General features: G+C 52.2%; 1 protein-coding gene across 1 annotated transcript in view; it reads left to right on the top strand.

Moving 5' to 3' along the window:
* Window positions 1-9,186: 9,186 nt before the first annotated feature.
* Window positions 9,187-17,340, top strand: part of CFAP91 (cilia and flagella associated protein 91) — a 57,579-nt gene continuing 49,425 nt past the window's right edge. Inside the window, 2 exon segments of the mRNA XM_073617515.1 lie at window positions 9,187-9,341; window positions 15,708-15,784. Of these exon segments, the coding sequence (XP_073473616.1) occupies window positions 9,269-9,341; window positions 15,708-15,784 (150 nt within the window). The 5' untranslated portion in view covers window positions 9,187-9,268.

Genomic DNA, 17,340 nt, shown 5'->3' with positions numbered 1-17,340 from the left:
AGCCCACTGCTTGCATCAGGTCTCAGGCTCCCTTCGCAAATGAGCGACTTGAATTTTGAGGGCGATTCTAAATAGCGGCAAATCGCGGGACGCTTGTGCAATGCCATTACTTCTTAACGGGCTGCGGGCGATGCTGTCGCTCAAAAGAAGCTCCTGCTCCTTTTTGAGCAACAAGCGTTGCGTGTTACGATTTGCCACGATTGCGTCCCGCCATTTGCCATGATTCTGGTCACTCAGGTGAAAATTGAGCCATGTACAGCACCCTACTGGCTCCTCCCACCAGCAATGACGTGCCTGCATTGCATAGAGAAGCACAGAAACCCAGTGATGACATCAGAATAGTCTATAATAAAGGTAATAATGAAAATAGAAAGGTGGATTGAGAGAACTGAGTGAAAGGGGCGGGGCTAGGGACAGTCAGGCTGGGGGCGGGGCGTGGCTAGGGACAGTCAGGCTAGGTAGGAAAGGGGCGAGATGATGCTGTGTCCTCCAGCCAGGAAATGGGGTGGGGCTCTAGCTGACTTTCTGCAGCTTCTAATGCACATTGTGAAAAGCTCACAGTGTGCAGTGAAATCCAAGGAGGTCATTTCAGTCCAGGGGGAGGAGCTGGTGCTCTGAAGGTGAGGCCGGAGGGAGGATTTAAAATATGCCCAAACTTTGCTGGATGGATTGAACCACTGCCTGTGCCCCAAAGGGGATATTTCCCTTCACTTCCTGCCCTGGAGATACAACAGGAAGTGAGAGAAAATCCCCTTTTTAGTGGAACAAGTGTCCCCATTGGAAGATTTCCCCTCATTTCCTGTTCCGGTGACAACTGTAAAATGTTGGATTTTTTCCCCCTGACTTTGTGACAATTATTAGGATGCGGAATCTGACCCTGCTTCCATAGTAAAGGCCGGTCCTCCCAATCAGCACTCATTTTCAAAGATTTTAATAGGCGCATGTAAATAATCCATTATAATGCAACAGACGCAGCGAAGACTTTCCCACAATGCCTGTCTGATTCTTTGGCTTCAAGCAATGGCTTTGTTTTCCTTTTAATGCATTGAGCAAAAGTGGACGTGTGGTAACCAATCAGAAACCACCTTCCATTAGCCTGACCACAAATGACCCCATGAACCTGATTAGCTGATGGGATGAGCGACGCTCCGCCGGTTCTCCTTGGGGAATAATTCGGAGGACACAGGAGGTGACACCCCTACCCACCCCCCGTCTGACAATAACAGGACTTACCTGGATAGGTGTGCGCCTCGGCCACTTCCTTGGCGAGGATTCCTCCCATCCCAGACACATTGCGCTTTTTCCGGAGAGAGACGAGCTGTGAGGCGTATCACATCCTCAACCACAGGCTGCCTTCATCTACAATGTGTAATAAATAATTCAGGAGCCCCCCCGGGGACACAGGCTGTGAGCGGAGGCGCTGAGAGAGGCAGGTGTGAGATCAGACAGGCGGGAGGGAGGGAAGTCAGCCAGGTGAGAGGCTGCACAGATAAGTGCTATAGAGAGATGAAAGGTGAGAGGCTGCACAGGTGGGTGTTGTAGAGAGAGGTTAGGAGAGAGGCTGCACAGGTAGGTGCTATAGAGAGAGGTTAGGTGAGAGGCTGCACAGGTAAGCATTATAGAAAGAAGACATGTGAGAGGCTGCACAGGTGAGCATTATAGAGAGAGGACACGTGGGAGGCTGCACAGGTGAGTACTATAAAGAGAGGACAGGTGAGAGACTGCACAGGTAAGTCCTTTAGAGAGAGGACAGGTAAGTGCTATAGAGAGAGGACAGGTTAGAGGCTGCACAGGTAAGTGCTATAGAGGGGACAGGTGAGAGGCTGCACAGGTAAGTACTATAGAGAGAGAGAGGACAGGTGAGAGGCTGCACAGGTGAGTACTATAGAGAGAGGACAGGTGAAAGGCTGCACAGTTAAGTACTTTAGAGAGAGGACAGGTGAGAGGCTGCATATGTAAGTACTATATATAGAGAGAGGACAGGTAAAAGGCTGCACAGGTAAGTGCTATATAGAGAGAGGACAGGTGAGAGGCTGCACAGGTAAGTGCTATATAGAGAGAGGACGGGTGAGTGCTATAAGGAGAGGACAGCTGAGAGGCTGCACAGGTGGGCTTTATAGAGAGAGAACAGGTGATAAGATGCTCAGGTAGGTGTTATAGAGAAAGGACAGGTGGGCTCTATAGACAGAGGACAAGTGAAAGGTTACACAGGTAAGTGCTATAGGGAGAGGACAGGTGAGAGGTTGCACAGGTGGGCATTATAGAAAGAGGACAAATGATAGGCAGCTCTGGTGGCTTCTATAGAGAAAGGACAGGTGAGAGGCTGCACAGGTGGGTGTTATAGAGAGTGGACAGGTGAGAGGCTGCACAGCTAAGTACTATAGAGACAGGTGAGAGGCTGCACAGGTAAGTGCTATAGAGAGAGGACAGGTGAGAGGCTACACAGGTAAATGCTATAGAGGGAGGACAGGTGAAAGGCTGCACAGGTAAGTACTATAGAGAGAGGACAGCTGAGAGGCTGCACAGGTAAGTACTATAGAGAGAGGACAGCTGAGAGGCTGCACAGGTAAGTACTATAGAGAGAGGACAGGTGAGAGGCTGAACAGGTAACTGCTATATAGAGAGAGGACGGGTGAAAGGCTGCACAGGTGAACGCTATAAGGAGAGGACAGGTGAGAGTCTGCACGGGTAAGTGCTATAGAGAGAGGTGAGAGGCTGCACAGGTAAGTACTATAGAGACAGGACAGGTGAGAGGCTGCACAAGTAAGTACTATAGAGAACAGCTGAGAGGCTGCACAGGTAAGTACTATAGAGAGAGGACAGGTGAGAGGCTGCACAGGTAAGTACTATAGAGAACAGCTGAGAGGCTGCACAGGTAAGTACTATAGAGAGAGGACAGGTGAGAGGCTGCACAGGTAACTACTGTAGAGAGAAGAAAGCTGGGAGGCTGCACAGGTAAGTACTCTCTATAGAGAGAGGACAGGTGAGAGGCTGCACAGGTACGTACTCTCTATAGAGAGAGAGGACAGGTGAGAGGCTGCACAGGTACGTACTCTCTATAGAGAGAGAGGACAGGTGAGAGGCTGCACAGGTACGTACTCTCTATAGAGAGAGAGGACAGGTGAGAGGCTGCACAGGTACGTACTCTCTATAGAGAGAGGACAGGTGAGAGGCTGCACAGGTAAGTACAATAGAGAGAGGACAGCTGAGAGGCTACACAGGTGGGTGCTATAGAGGACAGGTGAGAAGCTGAACAGGTAGGTGCTGTAGTGAGAGGCTGCACAGGTAAGTACTATAGAGAGAGGACAGGTGAGAGGCTGCACAGGTAAGTACTATAGAGAGAGGACAGGTGAGAGGCTGCACAGGTGGGTGCTATAGAGAGAGGACAGGTGAGAGGCTGAACAGGTAAGTTCTGTAGTGAGAGGCTGCACAGGTAAGTACTATATAAAGAGGACAGGTGAGAGGCTGCACAGGTAAGTACTATAGAGAGAGGACAGCTGAGAGGCTGCACAGGTGGGTGCTATAGAGAGAGGACAGGTAAGTGCTGTAGTGAGAGGCTGCACAGGTAAGTACTATAAGGAGAGGACAGGTGACAGTCTGCACGGGTAAGTACTATAGAGAGAGAGGACAGGTGAGAGGCTGCACAGGTAAGTACTATAGAGAGAGCACAGGTGGGTGCTATAGAGGACAGGTGAGAGGCTGAACAGGTAAGTACTATAAAGATAGGACAGGTGAGAGGCTGCACAGGTGAGTGCTATAAGGAGAGGATAGGTGAAAGTCTGCATGGGTAAGTGCTATAGAGAGAGGAAAGGTGAGAGGCTGGTGTTTTGGCACTATGGACAGGTGAGTGTGTTTGGCGCCATTCGCTGGGCGGTTATCGCTCAGGTTGACGCCTCCCCTCTCTTCCATATCTGCCGGTGTTGCGATGCGTATTTTGGATCCCCCCTCCCTCCCTCCCTATTAGTGGAGGAGTTGGGTGGGTGTTCCTCTGCGCGTCAACGCCATGCCCCCAGTCCCGGGCACATGACGTCGATCCGGCCGACATCGGTGCGTGGGCTTTCTGAGATGTATATCCGGCATTATGGATGAGGGAATGTGTTTGGCGCCATTCGCCGGGCGGTTGTCACTCAGGTTGACGCCTTCCCTCTCTCCCACATCTGCCGGCATGACGTTGGAGGCAAACGGTGGCTACAGGGGCGTATCCACACTCCTACTGTTTGAACGGGCATTCTCTGTTTGGACTGGTGTTCTCTGGGCTACCATGCGTGGCTATCGCATACATTTTTACACCCACATCAGAGGTAATCTTCATCTTTCATTTCCCCCATTTTCCAGTTTGCAGTTTTATTACCTTTATCTTTTCACTCATTTATTCAATGTCTAGGCACATCAATAACATCGCCTTGCGACTGTTTTTGCTGCCTCTGCTCCCGGGGGAGACAATTGTCCGCAGCTTTGCCCTGGCATCCACCGCCGCACCCCGTGCTCATTGGTAAGCTGTAAGTATGGGTGAATGTTCTATCATTCCCCCTCCCCCTTCTTTTGGTGTGTTCAGTGTATTTACTGTTCACCTTTCAATCTTCTAGACATCCCCACAGTGTCTGCTCCTGATGAGTGAGGGATAGTCACGAAACGCGTCGAGCTAAAGATGCAACAATCATAGTTATACATCCAGTTGGTCGAGCTATTAATACTGCTACTACTTGTTTACAGGCAGTGATAATTTTTAATGTACGGGATGTCATATGCAATTGTATTTTATGTTTACCTATTTATACTGCTTTAAAATATGCAACTTCACTTCAGAAGGCTCGCAGGTTGCAATGTGTATCTGTGCCGTTGATGTATTGTACCTTATGTTGTATCCATGGAATAAAAGTCATTTTCATAACCTACAGTGTCTCCTTGCTCTCCAGCTGCTTCACACAAAGTCCCAAACCCTTCCCTCTCTTTTTTTTTTCTGCGCAAAATCCGGGATGGAGGTACCTCTGATAATTACTTCAGTGGCCTCATATAAAGTTCCAAATTCTTTCCACTTTATTAGGTGAGAGGCTGTATGGGTAAGTGCTATAGAGAGAGGACAGGTGAGAGGCTGCACACAAAGACGTGACACGGGAAGACACAGAGAGGGCAGGAAGATGTGAAACGGGAAGACACAGAGAGGACAGAAAGACGTGAAACAGGAAGACACAGAGGACAGGAAGAGGTGACACAGGAAGACACAGAGAGGACACAAAGACGTGACACGGGAAGACACAGAGAGGATAGGAAGAAGTGACACGGGAAGACACAGAGAGGACACAAAGACGTGACACGGGAAGACACAGAGAGGATAGGAAGAAGTGACACGGGAAGACACAGAGAGGATAGGAAGGCGTGAAACAGGAAGACACAGAGGACAGGAAGAGGTGACACGGGAAGACACAAAGAGGATAGCAAGAAGTGACACGGGAAGACACAGAGAGGACACGAAGAGGTGACATGGGAAGACACAGAGGACAGGAAGTGACACGGGAAGACAGAGGACAGGAAATGACACGGGAAGACACAGAGGACAGGAAGTGACACGGGAAGACACAGAGAGGATAGGAAGACGTGAAACGGGAAGACACAGAGGACAGGAAAAAGTGACACGGGAAGACATGGAGAGGACACGAAGAGGTGACACGGGAAGACAGGACACGAAGAGGTGACACGTGAAGACAGAGAGGACACGAAGAGGTGACACGGGAAGACACAGAGGACAGGAAGTGACACGGGAAGACACAGCGAGGACAGGAAGTGACACAGGAAGACACAGCGAGGACAGGAAGTGACACGGGAAGACACAGCGAGGACAGGAAGACTTGACACGGGAAGACAAAGAGGACACGAAGAGGTGACACGGGAAGACAGAGAGGACACGAAGAGGTGACACGGGAAGACACAGAGAGGACGGGAACAGGAAGACGTGACACGGGAAGACACAGAGAGGACGGGAACAGGAAGACGTGACACGGGAATACACAGAGAGAACGGGAAGACGTGACACAGGAAGACACAGAGAGGACGGGAAGACGTGACACAGGAAGACACAGAGAGGACAGGAAGAGGTGACACGGGAAGACACAGAGGACAGGAAGTGATGCGGGAAGACACAGAGAGGACAGCAAGACGTGACACGGGAAGACACAGAGGACGGGAACAGGAAGAGGTGACATGGGAAGACACAGAGAGGACAGGAAGAGGTGACACAGAGAGGACAGGAAGAGGTGACACGGGAAGACACAGAGAGGACAGGAAGAGGTGACATGGGAAGACACAGAGAGGACAGGAAGAGGTGACACGGGAAGACACAGAGAGGACAGGAAGAGGTGACACGGGAAGACACAGAGAGGATAGGAAGACATGAAACGGGAAGACACAGAGGACAGGAAGAAGTGACATGGGAAGACAGAACATGAAGACGTGACACGGGAAGACAGAGAGGACACGAAGACGTGACACGGGAAGACAGAGAGGACACAAAGACGTGACACGGAAGACAGGACACAAAACGTGACACGGGAAGACAGGACACAAAGACGTGACACGGGAAGACACAGAGGACAGGAAGTGACACGGAAAGACACAGAGGACAGGCAGACGTGACACAGGAAGACCTAGAGAGGACAGGAAGACGTGAAACGGGAAGACCAAGAGAGGACAGGAAGATGTGACACGGTAAGACACAGAGAGGACAGGAAAACGTGAAATGGGAAGACACAGAGAGGACAGGAAGACGTGACACGGGAAGACACAGAGAGGACAGGAAGACATGACACGGGAAGACACAGAGGACAGGAAGAGGTGACACGGGAAGACACAGAGAGGACAGGCAGACGTGACACAGGAAGACCAAGAGAGGACAGGAAGATGTGACACGGTAAGACACAGAGAGGACAGGAAGACATGACACGGGAAGACACAGAGAGGACAGGAAAACGTGAAATTGGAAGACACAGAGAGGACAGGAAGACGTGACACGGGAAGACACAGAGAGGACAGGAAGACGTAACACGGGAAGACACAGGGACAGGAAGAAGTGACACGGGAAGACACAGAGGACACAAAGACGTGACACGGGAAGACAGAGAGGATTTGAAGAGGTGACATGGGAAGACAGAGGACAGGAAGTGACACAGGAAGACACAGAGAGGATAGGAAGACGTGAAATGGGAAGACACAGAGAGGATAGGAAGACGTGAAACGGGAAAACAAAGAGGACAGGAAGACGTGACACAGGAAGACACAGAGAGGACAGGAAAAAGTGACACGGGAAGACACAGAGGACACGAAGACGTGACACGGGAAGACAGGACACGAAGAGGTGACACGGGAAGACAGAGAGGACACGAAGAGGTGACAGGAAGTGAACGGGAAGACACAGAGAGGACAGGAAGACTTGACACGGGAAGACACAGAGAGGACGGGAAGACACAGGGAAGACGTGACACGAAAAGACAAAGAGGACACGAAGAGGTGACACGGGAAGACAGAGAGGACACGAAGAGGTGACACGGGAAGACAGGACACGAAGAGGTGACACAGGAAGACACAGAGGACAGGAAATGACACTGGAAGACACAGAGAGGACAGGAAGACACAGGGAGGACAGGAAGACGTGACACAGGAAGACACAGGACACGAAGAGGTGACACGGGAAGACACAGAGAGGACAGGAAGACGTGACACGGGAAGACACAGAGGACAGGAAGTGACACAGAGAGCACAGGAAGAGGTGACACGGAAAGACACAGAGAGGACAGGAAAAGGTGACACGGGAAGACACAGAGAGGACAGGAAAAGGTGACACGGGAAGACACAGAGAGGACAGGAAAAGGTGACACGGGAAGACACAGAGAGGACAGGAAAAGGTGACACGGGAAGACACAGAGAGGACAGGAAGAGGTGACACAGGAAGACACAGAGGACAGGAAGTGACACGGGAAGACATAGACAGGACGGGAAGACACAAGGAGGACAGGAAGATGTGACACAGGAAGACACAGGACACAAAGAGGTGACACGGGAAGACGCAGAGGACAGGAAGAAGTGACACGGGAAGACACAGAGAGGACAGGAAGACATGACACGGGAAGACACAGAGAGGACAGGAAGACATGACACGGGAAGACACAGAGAGGACAGGAAGACATGACACGGGAAGACACAGAGAGGACAGCAAGACGTGACATGGGAAGACACAGAGAGGACGGGAACAGGAAGATGTGACACGGGAATACACAGGGAGGACGGGAAGACGTGACACAGGTAGACAGAGAGAATGGGAAGATGTGACACAGGAGGACACAGAGAGGACAGGAAGTGACACGGGAAGACACAGAGGACAGGAAGTGACACGGGAAGACACAGAGAGGACAGGAAAAGGTGACACGGGAAGACACAGAGGAGAGGAAGTGACAGGGGAAGACACAGAGAGGACAGGAAGAGGTGACACGGGAAGACACAGGACAGGAAGTGACACGGGAAGACACACAGAGGACAGGAAGAGGTGACACGGAAAGACACAGAGGAGAGGAAGTGACAGGGGAAGACACAGAGGACATGAAGACGTCAGGGGGCCCTGCTATAGACCCATTGTGTGATCAGTCCCTGGATGCAGCGTGGAAAGTGAGGGGGGGGTCCAAAAATGTTACAGTTGTCTCCAGAACAGGTGAGATGAAACCTTCCAATGGGGACACCAGAACTTTAATTTTGGCGGAATCTCCTCCCACTTCCTGTTGTGTCTCCAGAATAGGAAGTAAAGAGAAATCTTCCAATGGGGACACATGACATATCCTGTTCTGGTTATCCGGGGTCCTTGGTGACCCCAGAATTGTCATTAGGGGTCCCCTTATAAAGAGAACCTGTCACCTGAGGCTGACGTCACTACAGAACAAGCATGCAGCCAGTGAAGTCTGAACTCCCAGCATGCACAGGGGCCCCTATAGGGGGGATTTCTGGTCAGTGACCCCGGAAATACAGAGCAGTCTCCATCCTGTCCAGACACCGGGCTCTGCTGAGAGCTGAACTCTGCACTGATATCACCTAGGAGAGGAGAAGGAGCCATATCCTCTACTCATCTCCCCGGGCTCCTCCCCTCTCAGTTCAGGCCGCACAGGATGCCGGGAGATGTAGTCTTCTTTCCGCCACGCCCACCCGTCCTCACGTGACTCCGTCTCCCTGGGAACCGGCGGCGGCGGTCCGTCTCCATGGTGACGCTGTACGGAGAGATCCACGGAGGAGCATGAGCCGGACCCTGACCACCCAGACCGGGCTGGGCCCCTACAGAGCCAGCCGGACCTATGACTTCCTCTACGGTACCGGGACACCGGAGGGGGGAGGAGGGGAACCCAGTGAACCGACTTCACATAACAACCCGACCTCCACCTTACCGCTAAAACCTGACCCCCAACAAAGTGACCTCTCATATGTGACCCCCATAACCAGGGACCCCTCATATGTGACCCCCATAACTGGGGACCCCTCATATGTGACCCCCATAACCGGGGACCCCTCATATGTGACCCCCATAACCGGGGACCCCTCATATGTGACCCCCATAACCGGGGACCCCTCATATGTGACCCCCATAACCGGGGACCCCTCATATGTGACCCCCATAACCAGGGACCCCTCATATGTGACCCCCATAACCGGGGACCCCTCATATGTGACCCCCATAACCGGGGACCCCTCATATGTGACCCCCAACAAAGTGACCTCTCATATGTGACCCCCATAACTAGGGACCCCTCATATGTGACCCCCATAACCGGGGACCCCTCATATGTGACCCCCATAACCAGGGACCCCTCATATGTGACCCCCAACAAAGTGACCTCTCATATGTGACCCCCATAACCAGGGACCCCTCATATGTGACCCCCATAACCAGGGACCCCTCATATGTGACCCCCATAACCAGGGACCCCTCATATGTGACCCCCATAACCGGGGACCCCTCATATGTGACCCCCATAACCAGGGACCCCTCATATGTGACCCCCATAACCGGGGACCCCTCATATGTGACCCCCATAGCCGGGGACCCCTCATATGTGACCCCCATAACCAGGGACCCCTCATATGTGACCCCCATAACCGGGGACCCCTCATATGTGACCCCCATAACTGGGGACCCCTCATATGTGACCCCCATAACTGGGGACCCCTCATATGTGACCCCCATAACCAGGGACCCCTCATATGTGACCCCCATAACCGGGGACCCCTCATATGTGACCCCCATAACTGGGGACCCCTCATATGTGACCCCCATAACCAGGGACCCCTCATATGTGACCCCCATAACCGGGGACCCCTCATATGTGACCCCCAACAAAGTGACCTCTCATATGTGACCCCCATAACCGGGGACCCCTCAAATGTGACCCCCATAACCAGGGACCCCTCATATGTGACCCCCATAACCGGGGACCCCTCATATGTGACCCCCATAACCAGGGACCCCTCATATGTGACCCCCATAACCAGGGACCCCTCATATGTGACCCCCATAACCGGGGACCCCTCATATGTGACCCCCAACAAAGTGACCTCTCATATGTGACCCCCATAACCAGGGACCCCTCATATGTGACCCCCATAACCAGGGACCCCTCATATGTGACCCCCATAACCGGGGACCCCTCATATGTGACCCCCATAACCAGGGACCCCTCATATGTGACCCCCATAACCAGGGACCCCTCATATGTGACCCCCATAACCGGGGACCCCTCATATGTGACCCCCATAACCAGGGACCCCTCATATGTGACCCCCAACAAAGTGACCTCTCATATGTGACCCCCATAACCAGGGACCCCTCATATGTGACCCCCATAACCAGGGACCCCTCATATGTGACCCCCATAACCAGGGACCCCTCATATGTGACCCCCATAACCGGGGACCCCTCATATGTGACCCCCATAACCAGGGACCCCTCATATGTGACCCCATAACCGGGGACCCCTCATATGTGACCCCCATAGCCGGGGACCCCTCATATGTGACCCCCATAACCAGGGACCCCTCATATGTGACCCCCATAACCGGGGACCCCTCATATGTGACCCCCATAACCGGGGACCCCTCATATGTGACCCCCATAACCGGGGACCCCTCATATGTGACCCCCATAACTGGGGACCCCTCATATGTGACCCCCATAACCAGGGACCCCTCATATGTGACCCCCATAACCGGGGACCCCTCATATGTGACCCCCAACAAAGTGACCTCTCATATGTGACCCCCATAACCGGGGACCCCTCATATGTGACCCCCATAACCAGGGACCCCTCATATGTGACCCCCATAACCGGGGACCCCTCATATGTGACCCCCATAGCCGGGGACCCCTCATATGTGACCCCCATAACTGGGAACCCCTCATATGTGACCCCCATAACTGGGGACCCCTCATATGTGACCCCCATAACCGGGGACCCCTCATATGTGACCCCCATAGCTGGGGACCCCTCATATGTGACCCCCATAACTGGGGACCCCTCATATGTGACCCCCATAACCAGGGACCCCTCATATGTGACCCCCATAACCAGGGACCCCTCATATGTGACCCCCATAGCCGGGGACCCCTCATATGTGACCCCCATAGCCGGGGACCCCTCATATGTGACCCCCATAACTGGGAACCCCTCATATGTGACCCCCATAACTGGGGACCCCTCATATGTGACCCCCATAACCGGGGACCCCTCATATGTGACCCCCATAGCTGGGGACCCCTCATATGTGACCCCCATAACTGGGGACCCCTCATATGTGACCCCCATAACTGGGGACCCCTCATATGTGACCCCCATAACTGGGGACCCCTCATATGTGATCACCATAACCGGGGACCCCTCATATGTGACCCCCATAACTGGGGACCCCCAGCATCCTGACCTAACCTGAGGACCCAAAAAACCTGAACCCCGATAACGTGACCTCCACCTGGGGACCCCTCATATCTGACCCCTCACTGTACCTGGGGACCCCAACATCCTGACCTTCACCTCACCTGGGGACCCCCAAACATCTGATCCTCAACAAAGTGACCTGAACTCCACTGGAGACCCCTCATATCTGATCCCTCCCAACCCGACCCCCACTGTACCTGAGGACCCCAACATCCTGACCTTCATTTCACTTGGGGATCCCAAAAAATTTCACCCCCACCAAAGTGACCCCTCCCTGGGGACCCCTTCATACCCAATCTCGCCCAGCTTGACTCCCAATGACCCAACCCTGTACCCAGTTACCCCAACATACTGAACCTCTGTATCTGGGGACCCCTCACAATCTGATCCCCCCCGCCCCCCTGTACTTGGGAACCCCAACAACCTGATCTACACCTCATCTGGGGACCCCAAAAAACCTGACCCTGATCACTGGAGACCCCTTCATATCTGATCCCTCCAACCTGACCCCTCCCAACCCGACCCCCATTGTACCTGAGGACCCCAACATCCTGACCTTCACCTCACATGGGGATTCCAAAAACTCTATACCCTCCCCAAAGTGACCCCTACCTGGGGACCCCTCCATACCCGATCTCGCCCAGCTTGACTCCCAATGAGCCAACCCTGTACCCAGTTACCCCAACAACCTCAACCCTCCCAACCTGACACCCTGCAACTGGGAACCCCAACATACTGAACCTCTGTATCTGGGGACCCCTCCCAATCTGACCCCCCCCCTGTACTTGGGAACCCCAACAACCTGATCTACACCTCACCTGGGGACCCCAAAAAATCTGACCCCTCCTACCTGATACCTCCCAACCTGACCCCCAATGACCCAACCCTGGAACCGGTGACCCCAACAACCTAAACATTCCCAACCTGACCCCCATGGAACTAGAAACCCCAACATCCTGCAACTCTGTACCTGGGGACCCCTTCCAATCTGACCCCTCTTGTACCTGGAAACCATCACCAATGTAATCACCAAAAACTTTACCCTTACATCAGTTGGGGACCCCCCCATACCTGGCTCCCCTCAACCCAATAGTTCCCAACCTCACCTCCCATGACCTAACTGCAAAGGTCCATTCGAAATCTGACCATACGTGACCCCACAGCTATTCTGGTCACCCCAACCAACCTGACTTCTACCGTTCTTTACCTGACCCCCAAAATATCTGATGACCCCCCTCCCAATTTAACCCCCAAAATCCTGACCCCCAATTTATCTGATGGACACCCCCCCCCCCCCCCCCCCAAATACCTGATCACCAATGTATCTGATGTACTCCACCTACCTGCTTCCAATTTATTTTGTGACCTCCCACTACCCGACCCCCAATTTATCTGACCCACATCAACCCGACCCCCAACTTTTCTCTCTGCCACTATACTTGCTTATCCATGTAATCTCCCCCACCACTCCGCCCCCTCCCTTTCCTCTGGACCCTCTTGTTAGTATTGCAGTATAAGCCACATAGAGAGTCTTCTGTTTCTGGTCGAGCGGAGCGGTCAGACTCTTGTATAGCGATCAATAAAGGATCAATAAAGCACAATCACTGAGCACAAAATGAGGGTTCCCCTCCCCAATTAATGATCGCTCCTCGGTGCTCCCGATGTCCAGGGGAAGGTTCTGAAGAGGAATAGAGTGGGTGGGATTGGGGGAATCCTTGGGACCCATATGGGCTCCCCTTTCCTCCTCATCCCTCCCAGGCTCCTCTCTCTCCCCCCCCCCCCATGTCATCCTCACCCCCTGGGTTCCTCCTCATCCTGTGGGCTCCTCTCTCCATTTCACCTTCTGGGCTCCCCTCTCCTCCTCATCCACTGGGCTTCTCTCTCCTCCTCATCCACTGGGCTTCTCTCTCCTCCTCATCCACTGGGCTTCTCTCTCCTCCTCATCCACTGGGCTTCTCTCTCCTCCTCATCCACTGGGCTCCCCTCTCCTTTTCACCTTCTGGGCTCCCCTCTCCTCCTCATCCACTGGGCATCTCTCTCCTCCTCATTCCCTGGACCCCTCTCCTCTCCAGGCTTCTCTTCCCACTCCCAAAACTCCTCTGCTCTCTGGGCTTTCCTTCTTAGCCCACAGACACATCTTCTCATCACCCTGGCTCCTCTCCTCTCTGGACTTTTCTCCTTAGCCAATGGACTTCTCTCTAGGCTCACCTCCACATTCCTGTGATCCTCTCTTCTAGTCATCCCCCAGACTCCCTCCTCATCCCCCCAAACTCCTCTGCTCTCCAGGGTATCTTCCTCATCCCCTATACTTGTCCTATTCAGCCTCTCCTTATAATCTCATGGAGTCCTCTCCTCTCCAGGCTTCTCTTCTCACTCCCCAGACTCCTCTCCTCTCTAGGCTCTCCTTCCTAGCCCACATACCCCTCTCTTTTGCAGGCTCCCCTTCTCATCACCCTGGCTTTTTTCCTCTTAAGACTTTACACTTTAACTAATGGACTTCTCTCCAGGTTCTCCTCCACATTCCCTGTAACCCCCTCTACTCTTCAACCCCCAGACTCCCTTCTCATCCCCCCAGATTATCCTCCTTATCCCCTGTAGTCATCCTCTTCAGGCTCACTCACCAGACTCCTCTCCTCTTTAGGCTCTCCTTTTTAGCCCACACTCCCATTCTCATCACCCTGGTTCCTCTCTTTGTTCCCTGTGCTCCTGTCCAGGCTCTCATTCTCTAGGTTCCTCTTCTCTCTTGGCTCTCCTTCTTGGCCCATAGACTCCTCTCATCTCTAGGCTCTCCTCATTATCTTCTGGACTCCTCCTCTTCTGGCTTTCCTCCTCATCCCCTGGACCCCTCTCCTTTTCAGGCTTCTTTTCTCACTCCCCAGACTCCTCTCCTCTCTAGGCTCTCCTTTCTAGCCCACAGACCCCTTTACTTTCCAGGCTCCCCTTTTCACCCTCCAGGCTCCTCATATCTCTAGGCTTTCCTTGTTGGCCGATGGACTCATCTCCACTCCATGTTCTCCTTATTCCCAGGCTTACCTTCTCATCCTTCGAGACTCCTCTCCTTTTCAGGCTCTCCTCACTATCTCCTGGACTCCTCTTTTCTCTTTACTCCTCACCCCTTGGACCCCTTTCCTCTTGATGCTTATTTTTTCACTCCCTAGACTGCTCTCCTCTTTAGGTTGTCATTCCTAGCTCACAGACTTCTCTCCTTTTCAGTTTACCCCTTTTCAACACCCTGGCTCCTCTCCTCTCTTGACTTTCCTTCTTAGCCAATGGACTTCTTTCCAGGCTCTCCTCCACATTCCCTGAGGTCCCTTCTACTCCTCATCCCTCAGACTCCCTTCTCATCCTCCTTTCCAGGTTATCCCCCTTATCCCCTATGCTTATCCTCCTTAGGGTCACCTCCTAATCCCCGGGAGTCCTCTCCTCTCCAGGCTCTTCCCCTCAGAATGTTGGAGGGAGCGTAGGACTTACTTCCACTTACAGGGGAAATATCACTTTTGATTGGACTGACCCTTTGTCTTTTTTTCTTTTGTCCATACTTAATCTTTTCTGCATTCCACATATCCAGGATCCCCCCAAACCTTACCATCTAGAGGGTCGATAGTCATAAGAATCACCCGGGGGGGTTGGGATAATTCATCACCTGAATGACATAAATATCATACTGAACCGTATGCACGGCTTGGTCATGGTTTGGTTGCAGTTATTGCACTTGTATTGATTCTTCATTTTCTCTGCATTCTTTTGTAGATCCATTGTACACGTTATCCAGTGAGAAGGACCATGTACAGACCACATATAGGGTGCACATGTCCTATGACAGAGTGGTGAGTAATCCCGGAAACTCCATCAACCTTGGGTGCTCATCTGCTGGGGTCACCACTTTGCTGAATCCAGATCTCATGATATTGAAAAATATTGTCCTCATGTGTCACCTATTCAATGATTATTTATTGCATACTTACCAACATTATGATCCCATGATACAGTTAACCCCACCCACGGTCCTCATTTCATCTTCCCACTTTGTTGAGGTTCGGATGTTTGGGGGTCCCCAGGTGAGGTGAAGGTCAGGCTGTTGGGGTCCCCAATTACAGTGGGGTTGGGAAGGATCAGGTATGGGGGGGGTCAGGTTAGGAGGGATCAGGTATGGGGGGTCAGGTTGGGAGGGATCAGATACGAGGGATTTCCAGTCAAGGTCAGGGTCACTTGGTTGGGGTTCAGATGTTTGGGGGTCCCCAGGTGAGGTGAAGGTCAGGATGTTGGGTTCCCCAGATACGGGGGGGGGGTCAGGTTGGGAGGAATCTGGTATGGGGGGTCAGGTAGGGAGGGATCAAATATGAGGGGTCTCCAGTGGAGGTCAGAGTCACTTTGTTGAGCTCCAGATATTTGGGGGTCATTAGGTGAGATGAAGGTCAGGATGTTGGGGTCTCCAGGTACAAGGGGGTCAGGTTTGGAGGGTCCAGGTATGGGGGGTCCCAAGGCAGCGGTCACTTTGGTGGGGGTCAGATTTTTCTGGGTTCACCAGGTTAACCCCACCCACGGTCCTCATTTCATCTGCCCACTTTCTGAGTGGGTGTGCCAATACGGTGCCCCACTTTATAGGTTGGTCTCACCCGGATCCCACCTCTAAAAAGAGAGGACCACCTATTACATCCACTTTAGGGGTTGTCCTGCCCAAACCCACCTCTAATATGTAAGATCACCCATCACACCCACTTTAGGGGTTGTCTTGCCCAAACCCCACCTCTAATATGTAAGGTCACACATCACACCCACTTTAGGGGTTGTCCTGCCCAAACCCCACCTCTATTATAAAGCAACATTAGCAATGGGAGGAAGGAATCCTGAATGGAGACCCTCTACACATTAGACATCTAGTGTCTGGTACCACATCCTGAGAAAAATATATGCAAGCAAATACCCTAACTAAACAATGAAGGACTTTGAAGGTACCAAAAAAGATATATAAAAAAGATCAAGATTTTATTATACATATGTTAAAAAACTTTTGTTAGGACATTTAAAAAGACAAGCATCAGCGTCTATTGTCATATAGGTACATGGGTTGTTATATCCTCAAATAGTTCATTCAGCATCCCCGCCAAACTTGGGCGATGAGTTGCTTGCTGTGACATTGACACATTTCACGGGTCGTTGCCCTCTTCATCAAGAAGATAAGTACAGTTAAGCTCTACAACAATGAAAAGTATATTTATCAGAACAATTTCACAGAACTACATCTAATATGAGTTTGTCCACCACAATTTGTATGTCCCTGATACTGTCACGCCCAGACCCCACCCTAAAATATGTGGGGATCACCCATCATGCCCACTTTAGGGATTGTCCCTTCCAGACACCTCTTCTAAATATGTGGAGA

The sequence above is a fragment of the Aquarana catesbeiana genome, linkage group LG02 (assembly GCF_042186555.1).
Source record: "Aquarana catesbeiana isolate 2022-GZ linkage group LG02, ASM4218655v1, whole genome shotgun sequence".
NCBI classification, from domain to species: domain Eukaryota; kingdom Metazoa; phylum Chordata; class Amphibia; order Anura; family Ranidae; genus Aquarana; species Aquarana catesbeiana.
This window is presented reverse-complemented; position numbering and strand designations above follow the sequence as displayed.